The sequence below is a fragment of the Canis lupus genome, chromosome 7 (genome assembly GCF_011100685.1).
Source record: "Canis lupus familiaris isolate Mischka breed German Shepherd chromosome 7, alternate assembly UU_Cfam_GSD_1.0, whole genome shotgun sequence".
In the NCBI taxonomy this organism is placed as follows: domain Eukaryota; kingdom Metazoa; phylum Chordata; class Mammalia; order Carnivora; family Canidae; genus Canis; species Canis lupus.
In genome coordinates this window covers 64,268,372-64,286,825 of record NC_049228.1, presented here as the reverse complement: position 1 = coordinate 64,286,825, position 18,454 = coordinate 64,268,372, and the positions used below count along the sequence as shown (strand labels likewise).

General features: G+C 43.8%; 2 protein-coding genes across 9 annotated transcripts in view; one reads left to right on the top strand and one right to left on the bottom strand.

Annotated features, from left to right (window-relative positions):
* The first annotated feature begins 2,076 nt into the window (after window positions 1–2,076).
* Window positions 2,077–15,087, top strand: CABYR (calcium binding tyrosine phosphorylation regulated). Its single transcript, NM_001145070.1, has 4 exons — window positions 2,077–2,224; window positions 2,324–2,377; window positions 9,934–11,205; window positions 15,065–15,087. Exons 1-4 carry the CDS (start codon window positions 2,077–2,079, stop codon window positions 15,085–15,087), a joined length of 1,497 nt encoding a protein of 498 aa, NP_001138542.1.
* Window positions 15,088–15,525: 438 nt separating this feature from the next.
* The window catches only part of OSBPL1A (oxysterol binding protein like 1A), a 227,702-nt gene continuing 224,773 nt past the window's right edge, over window positions 15,526–18,454 (bottom strand). For 7 of the 8 annotated variants that reach the window (XM_038543635.1, XM_038543637.1, XM_038543636.1 and 4 more), the window contains one exon: window positions 15,526–16,765. In XM_038543635.1, the coding sequence (XP_038399563.1) occupies window positions 16,663–16,765 (103 nt within the window). In that variant the 3' untranslated portion in view covers window positions 15,526–16,662. The remainder of the gene's footprint in view (window positions 16,766–18,454) is intronic. The other variant, XR_005362553.1, reaches the window with a different exon arrangement.

Sequence of the window (18,454 nt, the reverse complement as noted above, 5' to 3'; positions counted from 1 at the left end):
GGGGCGTCCCGGCGCGTCTCCGCCTGCTCAGGACCGTTCTCGGCACGCGGCCGAGGTGCGCCGGCCCCGCCCAGAGCCGGGCGGGGGCGGGGCGCGGAGGGCGACAGCCAATAGGATCACGGGACGGCCGTTCTCCCCGCGGCTGGGAGCGTCGACCGCTAACTGCCTCCTCCGGGGAGTGTCGGTAGCTCCATGTTGGCCGCTCGTAAGCCGCTTCTCCAAGCAGACTTCCCTGCCCGCGCTGGAGGGCAGACTGTGCACTGGGAAAAACGATACACACAAATAGTTTACATTTACGGGTCATACATACATTACACTTCCTGCCTATGGCCCTTGACTTTTAGCATGTTGGCCTGCCAGACCTAGGCCAGGAGTTTTTTTTTTTTTTTTTTTTTTTTTTTAAGATACTTAAGTTCAATACAAATTTTATACCAAGAAAATGTGAAAAAAAATTTTTTTTTAAAGATTTAATTCAGTAAAGGTCCTGTTGACTTCTCTAAAAGTAGGTTTTCTTTTTTAAATAAAGATTTTATTTGTTCGTGGGAGAGCGAGGCAGAGACCCAGGCAAGGGGAGAAGCAGGCTCCAAGCAGAGAGCCCAATGCGGACTCAATCCCAGGTCTCCGGGATCACACCCCGGGGCCAAAGGCAGGCACTAAACCATCGAGCCTCCCAGGCGTCCCTAAAAGTAGGTCTTCGTTAAAGGATTCAATACTCTTAATGTGCTCAGAGGGTTTGCTTTGGCCAGTATTTATTTCTTCCTTGAGCTTGGGGAAGACGAAGGGTACTTTTAGGCATCCAGCATTTTGCTAACACCTGACTTTTTATTAGAGGTTGGCCCCTTGAATAATTGCTGTAACTCAGCTGCGCAGCTTAGCCCCGTGAAACTCCTTACTCTCTCTACTGTAGGGATGTTGTTGACATGATTCATTATATCGCACTATTCTCCCCTTGATGAAAATTCATTGGAGAAATTTCTCCTGGGTCTCAGTGTTCAGAATACCTGTGATTCTTCCAGGCAACTGATTTGTTCTTTTTTCCCTCAGGAAACCCGAATCATTTAGCCGGCTGTTTTCCTATCTTCTGATGGCTGCTCGGTAGCTCAGGAGTTGATTTGACAGCCCATCTCTATTGTAGGACCTATGGCTTGTCCTACACTAACCTGTATTTTTTCTACCATACTTTTTTCCTTACCGCTAAACTCATTTCCTTAAATAATTTTGTTCTTTACATGTATTTATAAACCTTAAACCATTTTCTGCAATGGAACAATACACACACACAGTTTGGGATGGCAACCTCTCCAACTCTTGAGCATTACAGGTTAGACTATGCAATACCTTTGGTACCACTTAAAATTCAGAAAGGCAGGAGTTTGGAGGGGAGGGGAAAACTAAGGTAGAGGTTAAAGGAGGATATGAGAAGAGAAAGATGGACATATGGCAGTGGATGGTGTGACCACAAGTAACTTATTCTGATTAATGTTAAAATTACATTTAGAGCTAAAAATGATATACTGAAAGATGAGCAGTGTGTCCAGGGATAGAGTTAGAAAAACAAGGAAAAAAGACATTTTCTTATAGAAACCCTATTATGCTATTCTGTTTGATGAAGGCACAGAGAAGCCGGTGCCCATGTAGTTTGGAAGGATGTTGTTTAGACACAGACACATGAGCTTGATTTATTTTTCTTGAACTTCTGTATGAAATATTTACTGAATTTTGCAGGAATAAGTTTTGTTTGGTTGGTTTTTCCATCTTTGTTTTTAATATTATCCTAGAATTCTTGGCAGGGCTTTTCCCATGGGTTTCTTTAATAGTACCATATTGCTCATCTGCACATAATAAGTTATTGGTAGAGTGTGTGTGTGTGTGTGTGTGTGTGTGTAAACTACTGTTAAGAATTAGCCCATTTTTGCTACAATAAATGCCTAGAGATTAGAACACAAGCTAATAATTTCAATAAGAGGTTTATTCTTAGAAACTATAGTTAATTAATAAACATTTTAATAAAAAACATACTATTTATAAGACCTTGTTTTTCTTCATTATAGTTGAGATTACAGACATCCTGCCAAAATGATTTCTTCAAAGCCCAGACTTGTCGTACCTTATGGCCTCAAGACTCTGCTCGAGGGAGTCAGCAGAGCCATTCTTAAAATTAATCCACCAAACATCACCCAGTTCGCAGCAGTTTATTTTAAAGAACTTATTGTATTTAGAGAAGGTTTGTTATTCCTTTAGATTATATATTTGTTGCTTTGAAAAGGAAGGCATTTTAAATTGGGCATTTTATGTATCTAATTTCCTGTATTTATTCCCTCAGGGAATACTTCTCTGGATATAAAAGATCTTGTTAAACAATTTCATCAGATTAAAGGTAAGTACCACAAGTGGTAACAATTCAGTGATACTAGTTATAAATTATTGCATCATTATTACCATACGTTCTAGTTATAAATTATTGCATCATTATTACCATAGGTCCAAGCTTAAGAATGATGCCCATACTTTGATCATACTGATGTGATTAGTTATTTGATCCGTTTTTTTTTTTTTTTTTTAATCTGGAGACTGACAGTTTGGAGGATTTTAAATCTCTAAAAGACAAAAATAGGAAAAACTCATCTTCTGCAAACCATCTGGTCCAATGAGACCTCTAACAGTGTGTATAAACTATGCCTCACACCCTTTCCAGTATTCCTGTCTTTAGGAAAGTACACTGAACTTTGAAGAAAATTGGATATTGTAATAAAGACTCAAACTATAATGAGATACACTATTCAGGAAACTTGCATAAATACTCGGAAGATTTTTTTTTATTAAGCAAAGACACATCCTTTTTCCTTTTTCCCTCCCTGTGATAGGTTAACTGCAGTCCAGTTGCAGGGCAAGAGATCAGTTAGGTGTTAGTGACCATCTTTTCTGTTCCAAGAGTTTCTAGGTAGTTAAGAGATACGTTTTTCCTGGAAAGTGGTCTTCTCCAATCCATCTCTGTCACCAAGGGCCGTCCATCTGCTCAGAAAAGTTGTGTTTTATGGGTATATGTGTAAATGCCTATGTGAACATGAGAACATGAAACTGCATTGGTAGAGGAGCAATGAAAAAAGACAGGGAGAAAGAGAAAGGCAAAGTTTATATGGTGACTGTTCAAGAAGATCACCAAAGCAAAGTGGGATAAATTGGTCATCCCAAGGACAGGCATACACATCTAGAAGAATGGTAAGAAGAAACTGGCAGAATTTTATGGAGAAAATGGAGACTTGTGACAGTGAGGGAAATAATGAAATAATTTTTGCTGCATTGGTTGGCCAATATTTTGGAATGACTGTAGGAAAATAAAAGGTAGGATCAGTGAGTTTGAGCCACTTTTTTTTTTTTTTAAGATTTTATTTATTCTTGAGAGAGAGAGAGAGGCAGAGACAAGAGAAGCAGGCTCCATGCAGCGAGCCCGATGTGGGACTCGATCCCGGGACCTTGGGATCACGCCCTGAGCTAGGCAGAGGCAGGTCAGGTGTTCAACCACTGAGCCACCCAGGTGTACCAGTTTGAGCCACTTTTACACTCTGACGGTTTGGTGTGCCAATATATAACATAATCAAGCTAGGGAGAAGCCAGGAGTAGAATCTAGGAAAATGTAAGAATTGAGGATTTGGATCTATGGTGAAAGACCTACCCAAAACCAAACAAGACTAAAACTAGCAAGAGTCAGCATTTGAAGGAGCAGGAGAGTGAATCGCTGTAGTTCAGGAATGTTTTGCTCTCTAGTCTGGCTGCTTCCCTGCAGGGCCCTGATGGCATTCTCAGCTTACCCTGGGACACAGGTCTGGGATTTGCTTACCACTAGCAGGATATACAGACAGGTGCTCTTAGAACACTGACCACTCTCCTTTTCCCTATTAGGCTGGTTTCCCAAGAAGTCAGGGTTATTATGGGCTTTGTACTCATGCCCTCTATACCAGGAGCTATGTTTGAGAGGCCTGGGATTGAGTAGGCTTCCTGTGTTGGAGAATGGTGGTAAAGTTGGTGAATCTTTATGGTGGGAGGTAACTAACTGGTAGCTTTTGAGGCTAATTTGTTTACCGAGGAACCTACCCACCATTCAGCTTACAAGTGGACTAAATTAATGCAGATTAGTTTAATTAACAGACTGAACTAATGGAACAGATCTACTTTTGGCAGAGGTAAAGAGAGGGAGATAAATGTTTTTCTCTTCCAGTAACTACAAATACCAAGGCAATTTACATAACATGCAGTTAATCCTAAAAGTCAGTTCACAGTATGGCTGTAGACATAGATTGGTCTTTGGTAGTAGAGTAGAAGTGAACATTGCCTTGTTTTCTAATTTACAGGGGAAATGGGTAGGTAACATGAAGGTATGACTAGATGACCCGAAAATAGAGTTCATTGTTACTGTCTTATACCAGTTTGGCTCATTCGTCTTTCTTTTTATTGTCATACCAACTGGTTTCTTAATGACAGTGTTCATTAACTTAGGTCCTGTCATAGAGACTACTCAAGTCCATCTATATCCAGGAAAGCAGAAGTCTGGGCTGCAGAGGGACTATCGAGGGATATACAGCATAAAGTTTCCATTTGGTAGGGCATTTTCTCCCCTGAGTGACATCCTCCTACCTTCTGACTGGTTCAGTTCCTCAACTATTCCTGTGGGAGTGCTGAGTAAATTTGGCTGCATGGTTGTCCAGTTCTGTACAATAAAAAAGTGGGTAGAACAAGTGGCATCTTCTCTTTCCTCTAAATACACTTCCTTTAATTGGATCCCAGTGTTAAGTATGGATGGTGGCGTCTGTAATACCCTACGTGCTCTGTTGGTCCCAAGGAATGTGGCTGTCCTAGGCTTCCTGTAATTTGCAGTATGGGAACATGGACCTTTCTTTGAGGAATATGTCAACTGACCCTTATTCTGGTCTTTCAGTCTCTTCAGCATGAGGTAAGGTCAACCTTAAGGCAGCAGCAGGTATTAGCTCTTGGTAATAATGTGAGGCAAAGGTTCACTCCCATTCCTGCTGCATTAATCCCCACTCATCTCCCAGTTATCAGATGTGAGCCTGAAAGACCTTTGTTTTATGTTCACATTATATTCCTGCACATATCATTTGTTTTAACACTTTATCCTGGATTTTTCTTGGAAGGAAGCCCATTTTTGGTGGGCTTCTTTATAGGACCAGTGGTATTTATCCATCTCCCCGTGCCTTTAAAAATTCATGTAAATTCATGATGGGAGAGGAAGGAGGAAAAGAACCAGACACGAGAGCAAACTTTCCTTACTTCTCTATTCCGTCACTGCTTCCCCCATTTTCCAGAGCCTGGGATCTTTAGGTTGGTTCCTGGCTCTGTCCAGGCCTCCACTGTGGCATCTGACCCATTGGCCTGCACGTGCCCATTTCCAAAGCAGCACGTGCTGGTGAAACTTCCTTGGATCCTCTTGTTTTTCTGCAATTTGATGAAACAGATCTTACCATATGAATCAGTGAAAGCACCCCCATTTTTCAGTCCTCTCAAGAGAGTTTCTTCGTAGAACAGAATCATTAATTGGGATTTTAGAAACTCGGGTGATATTTTAGGGTAAAAAAAAAAAATGATCTAAGTTCTGCCACTTACTATGTCACAGGTAGGAAAAGAAAGGAATGGAATTATCAAGTACAAGCATACCTTGGAGATAGTGGGGTTCAGGTCCAGACCACCACAATAAAGCAAATATTGCAATAAAATCAGTTAAGTGAATTCTTTTGGTTTCCCAGTGAATATAAAAGTTATGTTTATACTACACTGTGGTTTACTAAGTGTGCAATAGCATTATGTCAAAAACCAGTTTACATACCTTAATTTAAAAAAATACTTATTTCTAAAAATGCTAACTACCATCTGAGCTTCCAGAGACATGCTTTGATATTGGTGGCTGCTGACCAGTCAGGGTGGTGGCTGCATCTGTGGCAGTTTCTTGAAAGAAGACATCAGTGACGCTTGCTGCACCAAATGATACTTCCTTTCATGAATGATCTTGATACTTCCTTTCATGATTTCTCTGCAGCATGAATGCTGGGTGATAGCATTTTGCCGACAGAACTTTCAAAATTAGAGTCCATCTTTTCAGCCCCTGCTGCTGCTCGATCAACTAAGTTTATAGAATACTGTAAATCCTTTGTTGTCATTTCAACAATCTTCACAGCATCTTCACCAGGATTGTAGATTCCATCTTAAGAGAGGACTTTCCTTGCTCATCCATTAGAGGAACTCCCCATCTGTTCAGGTTTTATCATGAGCTTGCAGCAGTTCAGCCGCATCCTCAGGCTCCTCTCCTAATTCTAGTTCTTTTGCTGTTTCCACCACATCTGCAGGGACTTCCTCCACTGAAGTCTGGAACCCCTCCAAGTCATCTGTGAGGGCTGGAATCAACTTCTTCCAGATGCCTGTTAATGTTGATCACTTGACCTCTTCCCATGAATCTCAAATGTTTTTAGTGGAATCTGGAGTGGTGAATCCTTTCCAGAATTTCCACTGACTTTACCCAGATCCATTGGAGGAATCCTTATCTTTTACAACTCTAGCCTTACAAAATGTGTTTCTTAAATAATGAGACTTGAAATTACTTCTTGATCCATAGACTGTAGTATTGATGTATTAGCATATGATTGTACCTCTCGTTGTACATCTCCATCAGAGCTCTTGGGTGACCAGGTGCATTGTCAATGAGCAGTAGTATTTTGAAAGGAATCTTTTTTTCTGAGCAGCAGGTCTCAACAGTGGGTTTAAACTATTCAGTAAACCATGGTATAAACAGACATGATGTCATCCAGGTTTTGTTGTTCCATTTGTAGAGCACAGGCTAAGTAGATTTAACATAATTTTCAAGAGCCCTAGGATTTTCAGAATCCTAATGAGCATTGGCTTTAACCTACAGTCACCAGCTGCATTAGCCCCTAACAAGAGAGCCAGCCTGTCCTCTGGAGCTTTGAAGCCAGGCATTGACATCTCCTCTGTAGCTGTGAAAGTCCTAGATGATATCATCTAATATAAGAATGTTTTGTCTGCATTGAAAATCTGTTTAGTGTAGTCACCTTTATTAATCTCAGATCTTCTGGGTCACTTGCTGCAGCTTCTCCATCAGCACATGCTGCTCTGCCTTGTACTTTGATGTCATTAGCTTCTCTCCTAAAACCTCATGACCCACCCTCTGCTTACAGCTTCAGACCTTTCTCCTGCAGCTTCCTCACCTCTCTCAGCTTTCATGGAATTGAAGAGTCACGGCCTTGCTCTGGGTTAGGCTTTGGCTGAAGGGAATATTATGGCTGGTTTGATCTTCTATCCAGACCACTCAAACCTTATCCATGTCAGCAACAAGGCTATTTTGCTTAGCATTTGTGTGTTCACTGGGTTAGTACTTTGTTTCCTTCAAGAACTTTTTCTTTGTGTCCACAACTTGTCTAACTGGTTGGCATATGATGCCTAGCTTCTGGCCTAAGTTTTCACATACCTTCCTTATTAAGCTTAATCATTTCAAGCTTTTGATTTAAAAGAGAGAGATATGCGGCTCTTCCTTTCACTTGAACACTTCTAAAGGCCATTGTAGGGTTATTGTTTGGCCTAATTTCAATATTGTCGTAGCCCAGGGAATAGGGCTACACACTACACACTAGGACTAAATAAAAATTGGCAGCTAGGCCTCAGATGCTAAAGAGGACCAAATTAGGAAGGGGATCTCCCAGGAAATAACAGGCCACATTTTTTACAAAGTGGAAATACTTCAATAAATACAGCAAAGTCAGGGCCTAACACCCAGGGCCCAGTAATAGGAGTGATGCCTCTACTAGAAGACACAGGGGAGGGAGAGAGCTAGGGGAACAGCCAGTCGGTCTTGCTTGACATAGAGCTGCCACAAACCTTCAGTTTGTAAAACGGTAGTATTTGCAAATTGAAATTAAGTACAACAAAATGAGACATATGTATACCTGTTTTGTCCTAGGTACTCCCAATGTATTTTGTCAACTAAAGTGACTTTATAAGTAGGTGACATCATTACAGTTTTACTTAAGAGAAATCTGATGCTTGGGCATGATCAAATAAATTTTGCCATTTGGAAACAAGCATTTTAATGCAAATAAAGTAATGCATTCTGACAAGTCTGTCATAGCACCTAAATTTTTTATCCCTCTCTAAGACCCTGCCGTGTGAACAAAGCTTTCTGCAATTTGCAGCTACTCTACCTTTGCAATCCTGTCTCTCATTGTATACCAGACTGATAACTTGTCATCATCTGGTTTTTGGTTTATGCTACTTCCCTCTCCAGGAGCTCCTATGCACCTTTCAAATTCTACCTATCTATAAAGTCCAGTTCATTATTTCATTCAACAAATCTTTAAATTCATACCCATTGCCAGATGCTGTGCTAGGTCAAAGTCAGTGGAGGAAGAGCGATTTCACTGTCAGCTATGATGGAGGGGCTGAAATCACACTTAGCCTCCTTTCATCAACCATCATAAAAGCTAGAGCAATTATATAAAACAAAGTCCAGTGCCTGGGCCCTTGGGAGAAGGAATTCACAGAAAGTGAGCCCCTCTCTTCACCCTAGCAGCATTTTTCAAATTCTTACACAGGGAAAGGGAGGCCAAGCAGAGTAGAAGTGTGTCTGGGAAGAAAAAAATGGAGAAGCAGAGTTCAGGGCTACTAATCTGGCTGGGATTTGGGCACCAAAGTATCAGTGAGGGGAGTGTTGGCAGAGAAGGATCTCCCCAAAGTCTGCAAAGCCGTTTCCTTTGGGTTGCTGGCCAACTCCTGCGCTGCTAGTGTATGGAGGATGGCTTGAGGCTTAGTGGAGAAGCCGAGTGGGGATTTCAGAAGTGGGGTGCTGTCGGGGGCAGGGGGTTTAGGCCCAGCGGACATGAAGAGGCTTGTGAAGTCCTGGTGCTGCAGTGAGACCCCAGGAAAGTCACAGCCAAGGAATAAAGACAGTGTGCGAGGAGTAAGGACAGAGCTGAAACACCTACTTTCTGCTTTTCTGCCAATTTCATTATATTGGGGAAATGCTTCCCAAGAGAAAATCCTCAGGAGAGCAAGCAGCTGTGAGAGCGTGTGCCGAGGAAGGCCTGAGGTGGTCAGACGGGCGTGGTGCTGAGTGGACCAAGCAGGTGCTGAGTGGAGACAAGGATTTCAGAGCAGTTTCTCCACCCTCGGAGTCCTTCTAGGTCATCAGCGGTCTTGACCTCCCAGGCCATGGGAAGGTCCTCATGCCTGAGGATTTGCCGAGTCCACTTAGAGATCCGGAATTCTCTTCCTGCCCCTCTTGTCTGGGTCAGTATGACGTTGGCTGCTGCGTGATCACACCTCACCAGCAAGTGCTACCAGTTTTAGGTTAGACTATACGATGTTTCCTAATGTCAAAATATCCTCTAGGCCCCCAAGTTTTCCCATTCATTGTTAAATTTTATATACCAGTTTTCTTGAGGATTGCTTTTATTAACATGACAGCATGTGTTTAATTAATAAGCTGTTCTATTAGATGAAGATTAGATCACTTATTGCTCAGTTTTGAAGTCTTCCCACCCGCAAACCCTTGGGTTTGTGGAGAAGTTTAGATGAGAAGCTTTTCACATGGAGGTTTTCAGCTTCCTTAGTTCTGGGCGGAGTTAATATGGTCTTTCCCCTGACGCCGCCGACCAGCCAAAGGGTATCTGATTACTCGTTTTGTCACTGAGTCACTGATTTCTGAGGAAATGAACTGGGGTGTCTTCCAAGTGGATAAAGACAGGGAAGTTTCATTACCCACACAATCAGGTATTGGGAAATTAAGCAAAACTCTCTTGTATGCATATTGACATCTGAATGTGCAGCCTATTACTGCTCTAAAATGTGGTGGTGGTGGTGGTAGTGGTGGTGGTGGGAGGGATTTATGCTTATTAACCCATCTGGCTCTTTTAGTAGAGAAGTGGTCAGAAGGAACGACACAAGAGAAGAAACCAGAATGTATGGAAGAACAGGTAGAAACATCTGTAGTTTCCCAAGAACCTACACGGATGGAGAAATCTACGGACACAGAGGAGGACAATATAGCTGAACCACTGTTAATGAACAAAACCACTCAGTTCCCATCAGTTCACGCAGAGGTGCTCCTGGAGCCCGAGGAGACCCCCGAAGCAGCCTGTGGTGGCAGCCCGAAACCATCTACCCCTAAGGCTGTGACCCCACCCTCCTCACCATCTCCAGCACCTGTCTCACAAGAGTTTGCTTATGTGCCAGCTGACCCAGCTCAGTTTGCTGCTCAGATGTTAGGTAATGTTTCATCTACTCATTCTGATCAGTCTGACGTTTTAATGGTGGATGTGGCAACAAGTATGCCTGTTTTTTCTGAGGAGGTGCTGAGTTCAGAGGCTGCCGAAGATGCCAAGGTGGCCATTCCCACTGTGTATTCCGCAGAGGTTGTAGCCCTGCAGGTTCTGAGCCAAACATCTGTCCATGTAGATTTGGGTCCTAAACCTAAAGACGATGAAGCTGAACCAACAACGGCTTCCTCCTTCCCCTTGCAGGATGAACAAGACCCTCCTGCTTACGATCAAGCTCCCGAGGTCCCTTTGCAGGCTGATATTGAGGTCATATCATTCGTTCATGTTTCATCCATCTATAACAATGAGCCTGTGACTGAAGGAGTTACTTATGTCGAGCAAATACCAGAACACATAGTTATCCCTTTTACCGATCACGTTGCTTCCCTTAAAGAAAATGAGCCACCAGATAGTCCCATACCTGTAGCACGCGACACAGGCATGTCTGAAAAAACCGTAGGTTCTGTAAGTCTTGCACAGTTGGAGGTGGAATCACACTATTCCTCAGTACATATGGAGGCAGAAGCATCAGTTCTGTTCTCTGACACCTCTTTGAAAGGTCAGCCTGCACAATTCCCGGATGCAGGGGGCTCCACCAAAGCAGTCGGCTCTGAAAAACCACTGCATCTTGAAGTGGAGTTCACTGCCCTAGTTCCTGGCAACTCGGGGCAGGAGGAGTCCCAGGGAAGCTCTGCAGCCCAGGAGATGGAGGGCAAACTCGTGCTCTCTGGGGAAGCTGCTACAGCAGTGCTCTCGGCTGCATCTGTAAGGGCAGCTGGTGGTAGCCCCACTCCTGTTCCAGAAGGTCTTACTGAACCTGAGCTCGAACCAGAACTGGAAGCAGCACTTGAACAAGGTTTGATGAAGCCAGGTAAGAAAATCCAATGTTTACAAAGTAACAAATTCCATTTTCAGGTGACCTCTATATTTCAGGTAACCACTGAGGTTCAAGGCTCTCTACAAGTTGGTCAAAAGGCTTTATTCACAATAGTTTTTAAAACGGCAAACCTATTTAAAGGCTTTGTTGTAGTTGAGATTTTACTCTTAGGAGAGGAGTGATCTTAAAGCGACAGCACCAAAGCCTGGCTTCAAAGCTGGGTCACCTATCACTTTCGGACATACCACCTGGAGTGAAAAACCTTGAGCGCCTGCTGTCAGGCACAAAATCTGTGATCCGAATATTCTGCTGTGAACGCCAGTTGGGGGGTGTTGGTTTGAAATCAGTCGCTTGTGAGTGTAAAATCCAACCACACAACGCCATCCGCAGAGACATGGTGGTGTGTCGCCCCTGCTTTCGCATTGCAGCTGGAGAGCTCTGCAACTGGGTGTGGGGAGCTGGTCAGGGCCCTGGCTCCTGGCCTGGGGGAGAGCTCCTGCGGCCGCGGGGGCAGCTTCATAGCTGGGTGGATTGGACAGGTTGGCTGCATTTCTGTCACATGGATAAGCATCGGCGTGGCAGCAGCAGGAAAGCCAGCCAGGTGCCAGAGTGGCTGAGGGGACTGGTCTCCGCTGCTGGCCGGGCTGCTGGTATTGCCGGGGCTTGCCCATGACACAGACCTGGCCTGATCTCTCCCTCCATCTAATTAAGGAGTCTGATCTGCCCCCCCCCCCCCTTGAGGGATAGATGGAGCCAACCTCCCCCATTCGTTTTGCAGAAACACTCTCAACTTGGACTCTTCCCAGAGCCAGAATGGTCAAGTGTTACCAGAGCAGGTGTTTTGGGATCAAATTCTGTCTGGCAGTGTGATGGGGTTTTGCACAACTGAAAAGGCCTAGGGCAGCGTTGGGAGCTAGTGTGCGGGACGGGCACGACACTTGTGGCGAAGTGGCAGTGGCATCCCAAGTTCTGGCTCCTCAGCGCCTCGCCTTTTTTTCTAAAGCACTACATGGAGATTTCAAACAGATGGTTTGGCTTGTTCTGTTTTGTAACTGGCTTGTGGAAGGCTCAATTGATGGTATCTGAAGCTACTGAAAACTTCCCATTAATCATGTGCATAGTGTTCGGCTCTTTTCTGGGGAAGAAAAGCTGTACCAGGGATGCTTGGCCCAGCGTTCAAAAGGTGAACTCAGCTCAATTTGAGCCAAGTGCAGCTTCTCCTCCATCCCATCTTCTGGGACTCGGTGCTCCAAGACAGCCTTCATTAGGCAGGTCAGACTTGCCATCATAGCTTCCTTGGTGTTATGTAGAAGGATGGCACTACCTAGGCCTCTTTTTTCTTAACCCCTTGGGGACCAACCAGCCTTGTACTGCCACCCAGGACCTATGATTTCAAGTTTTGCCTAAAGGGGATCTTCTCTGGGGTTCTGAGTCCTGGAGTATGCGATGTTCTGTGTGTGGTGACAAATTAACATGAGATTATGGGCCTGTGAAGGGCCAGAGATAACGGACGGATGTGACCAAAAGAGGATGCCCTGTGCAGACTTCTCTAGTAAAGGAAAAGTCACCATGCAGATGCATTAACACTTTTTCAGTGGCTTCACACACACTTCAATTGGTTCTTTTGGTAAAGCCCCAACTGCGGATCCTCCACGTCCTGCATGTGGGCGCCCCTGGGACCGGCAGCTTCGGATGACACTGCTGCTTCAGCCACAACTCCAGTGCCCCTGCCACCTGCTAGCACGACACTGTTCTCGCTTTCCAGCAGTAGACAGCCTCGCTTCTTTCACATTACCAAACAGGATTTAGCCTCTCTCTAGCATGCTTTATGGCACATGTTACTACCACAGCCATTTGTTTATATGTAAAGAAAACTTACAAAGACATTTCTGTGCATAGTGCCTGATACAGAGACCGACCTTTAATGCCTGCAAATTTTGTTTTGTTTTTTTATAGCCATAGCAGCAAGCGAAGCAGGACAACCACCACCATACTCTAACATGTGGACCCTTTATTGTCTAACTGATATGAATCAACAGAGTCGCCCATCACCGCCACCTGCACCTGGGCCTTTCCCCCAAGCAACCCTCTATTTATCTAATCCTAAGGATCCACAGTTTCTGCAGCAGCCACCGAAAGTTACTTCTCCAACTTACGTGATGATGGATGACAGCAAGAAGACCAGTGCCCCACCTTTTATTTTAGTAGGCTCGAATGTTCAGGAAGCCCAGGATTGGAAACCTCTTCCTGGACATGCTGTTGTTTCTCAGTCAGATGCCTTGAAGAGATACGCTGCAATACAAGTACCCATTGCTGTTCCTGCAGATCAGAAATTCCAGAAACATAGCCCAAACCCCCAGAATGGTAGTCCTCCTACAAGTGGACAAGATGTCCCCAGTTTTCTTTCTGTTGCATTCCCAGTAGATGTAGCCAAAAAAGGTTCAGGATCTGGTGACAAACGTACTCCCTTTGGAAGTTACGGTATTGCTGGAGAAATAACCGTGACTACTGCCCATGTTCGCAGAGCAGAAACTTAAAACTGGTAGGTAAATTTTCCTACCGTAACATGTGGGCCTTAACACACTAGTAGTTTGATTTGTTGACCGGGAGCTAGAGGTATTTACAGAAATTGAACTGAGATGTGCAAGGAGATAGGGTATACTCAAATTTGATGTGGTTATCCTCTCCAAGTTCATTACCCCCAATTACCAAGAAATGCACAGCAGGTGTACTGCACCAGGACAACTCACACCAAGGACTTGGTGCCTGAGACATGAATCCATCCACTCAATCACCTTTGAATACCTGGTTCTTCACCTAGCCCCCCGGGAAGGTGCTCAAAAGGGATGGTTTTATAAGAAAGACCTTCCATAGGAACTTTATAAGTTGACTGGCATGTTAAGGGGTGGCTAGGAGCAGAAGCCAGATGCAAGTACTGGGGCCAAGTGGAGAGAAAGGTGAGAGGTTAAAGATGTGGGGGAGTTCCCCCCCCCAATCACATAGCTTCTGTTTCCTCTTGAGAGGGAAGAGTTACTATAGGATGGGCAGGTTGGAAACACCCTAAGGAACAAAAACAACTGGGATTAACTGGATCAGGCCATTTTCTCTCACAAATTACCCACCTACTACTTCAGGCCCTATCCCGTGTGTGGGCAGTGAGGAAAACAAGATGCTGACACAGGCTCTCCTTTATAGGGCGTTCAGGCCCAGAGGTCAACTGACCCCTGAGTCCCAGGAAGGACCCAGCCCCACAGGGAGCCCACAGAGTAGGACTACTGAGCCACAGCAGGGAGGCCAAGATGAGATGGGTGGGGAGGAGCTGGGAACAGCACCTAGGAGGACGTGTGGGTGCAGCAAAGAGGGGACCGTATGTAGCCTCAGGAGATACAGCGGGGGTGGAAAGCACAGCCGGAAGCCAGAAGAAGGACTGCCCTGGAAGGCAGGAGGAGGTCACCAGAGGAAGCAGGAAAAGGAGTTAAGCAGGTATAATGCAAATGTCAAACCCACACACCAATGAGTTTGGTTACTTCAGACGATTTGTGCAAATTTCAAGCTGAACATCTAATGGCCAAAGCTAGATTTCCTCCACGGGCAGGCTCAAGCACCACAGTGACGGTAGCTGAGGAGGTAACTCAGTTCTCCAGTGTCGGGTCTGTGCCCCTCCTACTTGCCAGGAGGTGGAATTGTCAAAATGGTTGTTTCCAGCGTGAAATGCTGGGGTATTTCATGCAAAGGTGCAGCTAAATTGATGAGCATTTAGTAATGGGAGGGTAGACCTCGCATTTCTGATCTGCCCCTCGTTTTACACGTTCAGTTTCGTGATTAAACAATTCACTATTTACATTCCTAACAGATGCTGAAACCACCACCGTCTGAGCCAACGTTCAAGGTGGAGTCTGCCACCCGAACGTACTTTGTCAATAAACTTCATGCAAGCATAAAACCTTGTGCTCTTATTTTCTAACTTAGGAAATCTAACCGATTACACAGGCGGCCTTCAATCTTTTCAGACTCATGTAGCCTTTTCCGACTCTGCAGGTGCTGCAGGAGAAAAACTCCCACTTTCTAGCAGTTGACTCGGCTTCCAGGCGGGTATTTCTGCCTGGCGACTCTGGGTTTGCACTCCCCCAGGCAGACGCCGGAGCACCCCGAGAATGCCGCACTGACCCAGGAACACTCGCCAAGTGCCAGCTGCTCGGGGGGCTCTGTGGCCCTGCAGATGGCAGCAGCACAAGGACTTCTTTGCAAGGATACTCGGTAACTGAGGATCATAGTGACTGCCAACATTAGATTTGGAAGTTTAAGAAATCACACTTTTGAGGAACATTCTAAAGCCTTTATTTAGCATCAGGTAGATTATTTCATTATAACACTTGTTAACTTCAAGACAGCAATTAAAATAATTTACTGGCAGTTACCTAGAGCCCCCTAGAGCAAGATCTCAGTCTGGGGTTGGGTGGGTAAATATCGTTAAGACTAATGTACCCCAATTAAAGGGGCAAAGCTACTGTACAGTAGTCTCCATACATATTTTAAGTACACAGGTGCCTTGCAAACTTGAAATGCACAAGACCTCCTTTTATATAGTTTGGTACTTATAATACATGAGTGCAACTTAATGTCTCCAGTGGCATTTGCCACAAAGTTGAAGCATTTAAAAAGGTTTGTCATTATGTAATGATGGTGACTAGAATCTATTTCTAGGGTCTTTATGTGAATTGCTAGATTTTATACCAACGTTCAAACACCTTTTAATTCTAAGGACCTTGATTACAGAAAATTGTAAAAGTAAATTTAGAGCACTAAAAGAAATACCTTTTTCCAGTTTAATTCTTTAGAATTTTGAAATCAGGAACACCTGACTATTCAGGTAATTTTTCTTTTTGGAGGTGGGAAAGGGTAATGGAGTAATGGAGGGGGTTAGTGTGAAGAAAAGCCATCTTTTTAACGCAGTCTTTACAAAATGACATAACCTTCTCTGCATTTGAGCACATAAACATTGTATAGAAGAGTTCTAAACATTTTCAAAGTTACATCTAAAACATTCAAGCATGATGGCATAAAAATATTCAAAATAACTTGATTTGGGATTACTATAGAATTCCATAAAGCTAAAGTTAACAGTTGGGTATAAACCTTCAGTAAATATGGCAACAGCAACCATAGAAAGCATATTCTCTACACAGTTTCTCTCACCTTTATAAAATAGAATTCCAAATCAGTAAGTCTCTTTGGATAGTGAAATTACCCATTTTTTTCCCTGACTTTCATCACCAGTATATCACCTTATGCCCTACTTTCGTTGGGTGAAATGCAAGTTATCTCATGAGCAGGTTTTTTCTTTTCTAAAAGATGAGTAGAAACCAAGAAAAAACTTTAAAAACATAGGTTTAAGACTTATTTTTTAAGACTTATTTGTAGATTAGCCAAACACCCTGACCCATCTGCAGTTTAATAAATGTCAGGCAGATTGAAATAGTTTCTGTCCCAGTAGCTGCCCGAGTAGAGCCAGTCCTGTGCTCCATTGTAGGGGTTGGGGCCTTGGTGGAACCACCTGTTGAGAGAGAAAGAACAAGACCGATGAGGGAACTGAAGGCACAGGGTTCCTGTGACTTCATCAGCCACCACAGCAATTGTTTCACTCTTGAGACCGGGATTTCCAAAGAGACTTGCAAAGAAGTCCTACGGTTTCTAGAGAGCACCTATGCAGAATATCCCGGAAGATGTAATGACACCACACAAAAGGCTTATGGATTTTTCCACAGCATTTGGTAATTGTACTCAATAGAAGTAGGATCTTCTGCGCGGGGGGGGAGAACTGGACGGATAAATCGTCTTCCAGCCCCATTCCTTATTTTCCAGCAGAAGGGATTTTTTGTTTTGTTTTTGGCAAGGAATTAGGATAAGGAAGCAAACTTTTACAATATACCTAATGCCCCTTAAACTCAAAGCAGGAGTGGAATGTCAGAGAAGTTACATAATTTGCTCAAGCTAGTAAATAACAGCAAACTTAAACTTGACTTTAAAGCCCACGATTAAAGCCCATGATTTTTCAAATATACTATGCTCCACCTAATCCACTGAAATTACTCCTAATCTTCCTGGGTCTCTGTCTTCCCCATGCTAATATGGCTTCTTAGGCTGTACTAGCTGTTAATATCCGGGTCCGTCTTTAATCCTGCAGAGAGCTGCCCTCTTCACTGCCTTGTCCTTTAAAAATCCACCCAGTTCCCACAGTCGCAGATTCCTTCAGATAATGGCTCGCAATTAAAAGTGCATCATATTTTCAAAGTAACATTTGTGAAAGTTTCACAGGTCTTTGCCATTCTTTCCAAATAAACTACTTATAACATTGTTTTTAACTTTTAAAATGAGGTTAGATATGTTGGGTTAAGTCCCAAATGCTATTATCCCTACAGCAGCACAAAACACCTGAGGAGAAAAAAAATGCTTCACATCAGGCAGATTCCTTGAAGGATTACACAGTAAATGCCCATTAGACCACATTTTCTAGAATATTAATATCTAAAGTCTCTATTTAGCTTCTGGGACTTTTTCCTAATTAGAAAAGTTAAGTCTACTTTAAATGACCAAGGTTAACCAGACTGGAAATATATTAAAAAACCATTATTTGATCGAAGTCAGAAAATTCTAATAATATGAAATACATAGTTACACTCCTTTTGGTCTCCAAAGTCCAATCAGTAAAAGCACTTTTGCAGTTAGGGTTAGCAAAGTCAAGCACTTCAGAAAAGCAGGCAAATCAAAATCGAGGTAATGAAAACTAACTCAGACCATGTTCCGTGGGCAAGCAAAGTTCTCTAGAAACCACGTCTGCACCTGCAGGCTCGCTCTTGCAGGCCGCATGCTCATGGACAGAGTCCAAACACGGTACCAGAGATGAGCACCTCTGAGTCAATGGTCTGATGCACAGGATTAGAGTTTCCTTCAACTGCCAGTTCGCAGGTCTGGAAACCTGCTGCTCTCATCACACCCCTCCCCACATAAAAAGTCTAGTTGATTTGTCTTTCTAAACTTGTTTGAGACAAGCATGGGTAAGAGGACAGAGGAGGGTTAAGATTTCTTTGCTACCTACCACCTTTTACTCAATATTTTTGGGTCTACGGAGTCTGTGGGTATCAGGAAAACAGCATTCTATCAAGTATGAATTCTGCACGCCGCTTGGACTGTCGGGGAGACAACGCCGCCAACATTTTCACCTCCTTGCCTCACCCACCTCCCT